Here is a 5803-nt window from a genome sequence, read left to right as displayed (position 1 = left end):
AAAGATGTCTTTCACCTCCATGTCTTTCGTACAAACTTTTAAGAGACTTTGTCTCCAAGATAGCGCCTGAGTACTTATAATAGGGTTAGTCTTGTTAGTAGTCTGCTTTGGGGTATAGTGTAAAATGTCTCTGTTAATAGTGAAATTTGTCACTCAAGTGTAGAACATAATTTGTGTTAAATCTTAATGTGACCGGCTGGCTTATCAGACAGATAGTTTAATTGCGGTCACCTTAGTGTCAGAATCATGCCGTGAAACATTGGCTGGGCATGCTCTCCACCATGGAGACATTAACTGGTCACGGTTTAATTGTAGATCAGTAGAAGACACTTTCCCTATCAGAATTAGATTATAATTGCTTTAGGATAAACTGTAAGATCACAGCAAATAGAGTCAGTCCTGGTGTGGCCGTGGAAGGAGTAACTTGTTAAGCTCGATACTCAGGCCATACATGTTATCATTGTTGTAACTTGTGTTAATACTCAACATTTGTACTTGAGAACGGTTGTTGCTGGTCTTTTGTATAACATAAGGATAGTACAACATAGAGGGGTAACATATTCTGGTGGCAGCGGTAAAGGATCATTCTAAGGAGAAGGACTCCGTTATCAAAGATATAACGCTCATTAGAACTGTTCAATATGTCGACGACTGAAGAAACGGAAACTGCGAAGATGACGGCAGCACAAACAAAGTTGGAAATAAGAAGACTCGAAATTCAAGCAGAGAAAGAGGAAAAAGAACGCCAAATGAACTTAGAAAAAGAAAAACTTCAAGCAGAGAAAGAGGAAAAAGAACGCCAAATGAATTTTGAAAGAGAAAGGATGACGATGGAAGTTGAAAGAGAAAAGATGAGAATGGACGCCGAAGAAAAGGAAAGAGAACATCAAAGGAAAGTGAAAGAATTGGAACTAGAGATTGAAAAAGCAAAACTTCAAAAGGAACGGTGTGAGACAAATTCTAACCCTGTGCCGTTTAGACTGAAACTTCAACCTTATAATCATACTGAAAGTGAGGATATAGTGACATTCTTATCAGAGTTTACTGCTTTATCAACACAGGCTGGATGGACAGAAGAAGTAAAAATGCTACAGCTGAGAACCTTGTTAACAGGTGAGGCCAGAGAGGTAGCTATTCAAGCACATGGGTCATTTGAAGAACTTTGTAAAGCCCTAATGGACAGGTACGGGAAAAGGCCCTACCAATATTTCAAGCTATTACAGACAGCCCAAAGGGAACCAAAGGAAACATACAGAGGACTTATGGCAAGAATTGAACAATATCTTACTAGATTTGTGGACTCAGTAGAGGATGTCTTGGAAAAATTCAAAGAGGAATATTTTCTTAGTGCATTGCCAGTGTCACAAGCACAATGGATACGCCGTAACAAAGGGTCGAGCAGTGTGGTTGAAGCCGCAGAGGATTATATTCTACCTGAACGGAATATAAACAAATCAACGCAAGGTAAAAGTATAAATGGAAAAACTTTTACCTCTGATCGGGACCAGAGAAAGGAGCAATCGACAGAGCAAATGAAAAGTGTGCAGTGTTACAATTGTAACAAGTACGGGCACTTCGCGAGGAAATGTCCAAAAAACAGAGAAGGTAAAAATCTTGCAGGTTTTTTAGTGCGACAATACACGGGAGGACTTATCCATGTCCCAGGAGAGGTCAATGGCCGTGATATTAGTTTCGTGAAAGACACTGGGTCAGCGATGACCTTGATTAGGGAAGACCTGGTGGACCCAAGTTGTGTATTGGAGGGTCAGCGGGAGACGCTGTGTACAGCGACTGGACAGCCGTTTTCAGCCAAACTGGCTATCGTTGATATGGACACGCCATATTATAAGGGACATGCTCAGGTCGGATTAGTGCCTGACCTTGTCGCTGAAGCCCTGTTGGGGGTAGACATCATAGAGAGACAATCAAAGGCTGTGAATGTTGTTACGCGTGCACAACATCGTAATAACATTGCTGAAGAAAGGCTAGCTGAGGACAAGGCAAAGGAATGCCATGTAAAAGTTGGAATGGACCCCGACACGGACCAAGTGGATGCCAGTAAGGGAAGTGATGTTGGACAGGCGAACGATGTGGACCTGGACCATGGCGATGGCGTTGGTGAGGACATTGACAACATCAGTGAGACTGTATCCCACAGCAATGGGGATGATACAGTTAACATCACAACAGAGGAACCGCTTGAACTTTCTGCTGTAAATGCTGAAGTGCTTAGTAAGCTTCAGCAGGAAGATCCAACTTTAGCCAACATTCGGAGAAAAGCTGCAAGTTCAGAGGAATCTGTGCAGGAAGAGAGGAATGCCCTGTACCGGGAAAATGGGATTCTCCGTAGGAAATGGGAGTCTAGTGATGGAGCCCAACATGGAGTCCAGGTAGTACTACCAGAGGCACTACGTCTCAATATCATTAAATTGGGACATGATAGACCACTTGCGGGACATTTAGGGATAGAAAAGACCAAAGAGCGTGTCGTTAATGCGTTCTGTTGGCCAGGGATTTTTAAGGACATACGAGAGTATTGTAGTACTTGTAACGTATGTCAAAAGACCGCCAGAAGACGTGGTGATGAGAAAGCTCCATTAGGACAACCACCGATCATCAGTGAGCCATTTTACAAAATATCTATGGATATTGTTGGGCCACTGTCTCGAACAGAGAAGAAGAAGAAAAAAAAAGGGGGAACACTGACTCTGAATGTATCATCAGTTGTGAACACGGACATGTGTTTTCAGGTTTTTGTGATGTGTATACCTTAAGAACAAACAGTGACAGTCTAACAGAAGTACTTTATCCAAGGAAGTTAACAGTATATTGTAGAATTTAGAATTAACTGTTGTTCAAGTAAACTTACCAGTGTTTGTGTACATACTAAATATTATCTCAGCCTGAGTATCATGAGCAGTTAGCTATCTCTGAACTTTTAGACCGTAAAAGTTTTCTTAGGCAGGGGGATGTTAATAGTGAAATTTGTCACTCAAGTGTAGAACATAATTTGTGTTAAATCTTAATGTGACCGGCTGGCTTATCAGACAGATAGTTTAATTGCGGTCACCTTAGTGTCAGAATCATGCCGTGAAACATTGGCTGGGCATGCTCTCCACCATGGAGACATTAACTGGTCACGGTTTAATTGTAGATCAGTAGAAGACACTTTCCCTATCAGAATTAGATTATAATTGCTTTAGGATAAACTGTAAGATCACAGCAAATAGAGTCAGTCCTGGTGTGGCCGTGGAAGGAGTAACTTGTTAAGCTCGATACTCAGGCCATACATGTTATCATTGTTGTAACTTGTGTTAATACTCAACATTTGTACTTGAGAACGGTTGTTGCTGGTCTTTTGTATAACATAAGGATAGTACAACATAACGGGGTAACAGTCTCCTAATCATATAAACATCGCTATCAACTGTTAATATCTTATCTATAGCATCATACCAAAATCAATGGACGGTATGCAGAGTCATATTTTCCTGTCCTACGCTTCGAATTGAAGACATTTCTCCAGGTTTCCGTGTTTTGTTGTTGTTACTCTTGTTTTAGTTTGAGAACACGACATCCCGTAATTGGATTGACCCAGATATTTTTGATGGGTGTCGTCGATGAAGAAGACACTTGCCCTTCTAGAACACCTGATATTGTGATCTCGTAGAAGTCTCGTGTGACGACCACAGGATCTCTGAAAAGCCTTATTATTTTATTGGATTTGAGTTTCGATTATGATTGTGTTCACATGTTGATGCTTTCATGTTGTTTTGTGTTTTGAAAGTACTTGATGTTTTTTTATATGATTAACTTTCAGTTGAAAAGATAATATAGCTCCTCATTGGCTAACCGGCTTATTTCTTCCTGATGAGTTTAGGTAATCAAATTAGCATACGCGTCTATGGTCTAATTTAGGGCAAGGCAAGTAGACGATGGTATACAGGTGGAACGATGACACTGCAGATTGTATTATGCCATTAAAACATTATTTTGCTGATGATAGAGAACATTCGATTTTAAAAAATGTATTTCTAATCAGGTGCAATTTGATATATCTCAAAGGTTAGACAAATTCACATATTAAATGAAAATGTAAGATCCTGACTTATTTGAGAAGTGTTCATTTTGGCTAGAATGATTAAGAATAACAAGTTTTTTCCCAATTTTGAATGGCTTCAGATAATATGTTTTGAAATAGGACAAGAATAGAGGAGGGAAAGGGAAGATATAGAGATTTTAACTGAGCATGTACACGGGTAGTTTGAATTTTAACCAAAGAATGCAAAGTGAAAAAACATCAAGACAATTAGTATTGCTTTCCAGTTTTATATAATTAAATCTACATGGAAAGTTGAACAATAAATCAAACATGATAACAAAGCATCGTGTATTGGAAAAAAAAAAACATAATGAGACAAATATTCAAATAAGGAGCGAAACAAAATGATTTTAACTGTAATACGTCATTCTTACATTTGCTTACACAAATTGTCACCGGACAAAAATCAACGTATTTGTAGATAACACGATTTCATCAAAAAAAAAAGAAATATCCATATGTCATTTCATATTTACACATATATACAAAACTGTCTTACAATATAGGAATTAACATAAGCTATTGCACATCTGTTGTATGGGACCATTAGAAATGTGTATTCACTGTCTTCAAGTTGTAGTCCTGTATATCTCACAGCGTCCTTTTGAGCTATAGGTTGTGGGATCGATTCCCTTTCAATACATGTTTAAAAACTCAGCAATCATTTTTCATAATTAGTTCTTGACAAGTGAATACCTTTTTTATTATAAACCTGGCTATATTTCATATTACTACTATACTGATTCTGGTGTTTTTAACTGACTCTATTGCCAGATATATCGCCACGAAACAATGTACTCTCAGAATTACTTTTAATGTCTAGGCTAGGTGAACCTGGCATTGGGATGCTAGCCTAACCTATAGATCCAACATAGAAATGTCTACTACCAGTTCAGTTTCCTCTTTAACATCCCAACGAATTTGACAATATCCTAGAATTAATGCTAAACTGATAATATGAATCAGTGGTGTAACAGCCCCCATTCCCACCCACTATCCTATCCCCTTCCCATACAAAAAGGAAAGAAAAGATATTTTTGATGATAATAATACCAAAACATTTTGCCATAAAATCAAAATAGATACAGAAATAAGAAATGAAACAGATGTTAACTCTCAGCTATTTTTGGTACATTTACGATGAGACAAAATGACGTTTTGATATTTCAGAATATTTTCTGTGATGTTTGGAAAGTTAAGAGACAGATAGCAGGACTCAATGTTGTTTTTGTATATCACATTAGAGTATATCATGTCAAAGATTTATGGTCGATGTATCAAAATAAGATAAACAAAATAAAATGAGTGCTATTATATCCCAGATTTTGTTATCAACAAAAACTGATTACAATAAGAAGACTATCATAAATAAAAGAAAACTGATTTAATTTGTTTTCAAAGAAGAGAATAAAAAAAAAATGGCCATTAAAATTACATTTAGTTTTGCACATGCAAAAACAAAGGAATAAAATTGAATTAAATTATTTTCAAATATCAAATGTTACTCATTTCTTCCTATAATTATTGTATCTTCATGATCAATTTACTAAAACAAACTTGGAATTGTACTAAAAAGAGTTTTTTCCAAGAAGAAATGCACACATATAAGTAAATTCGCATCATGCCTATAAGAATTTTTGAGACTTTGTCTAACATACAAAACTGTTGAAGACATGTTGGATTTCATTGGTTGTAAATATG

At 37.3% G+C, this 5803-nt stretch overlaps 1 protein-coding gene across 1 annotated transcript; it reads left to right on the top strand.

The window, feature by feature from the left end:
* The first annotated feature begins 824 nt into the window (after window positions 1-824).
* Window positions 825-2774, top strand: LOC132556656 (uncharacterized). The gene has a single exon (XM_060221092.1). The coding sequence runs from the start codon at window positions 825-827 to the stop codon at window positions 2772-2774; it is 1950 nt and encodes a 649-aa protein (XP_060077075.1).
* Window positions 2775-5803: the final 3029 nt, after the last annotated feature.

Source organism: Ylistrum balloti, unplaced genomic scaffold (genome assembly GCF_031769215.1).
Source record: "Ylistrum balloti isolate Yb309-2 unplaced genomic scaffold, AGI_CSIRO_Ybal_v1 Utg370580, whole genome shotgun sequence".
Classification (NCBI taxonomy): Eukaryota; Metazoa; Mollusca; class Bivalvia; order Pectinida; family Pectinidae; genus Ylistrum; species Ylistrum balloti.
This window is presented reverse-complemented; position numbering and strand designations above follow the sequence as displayed.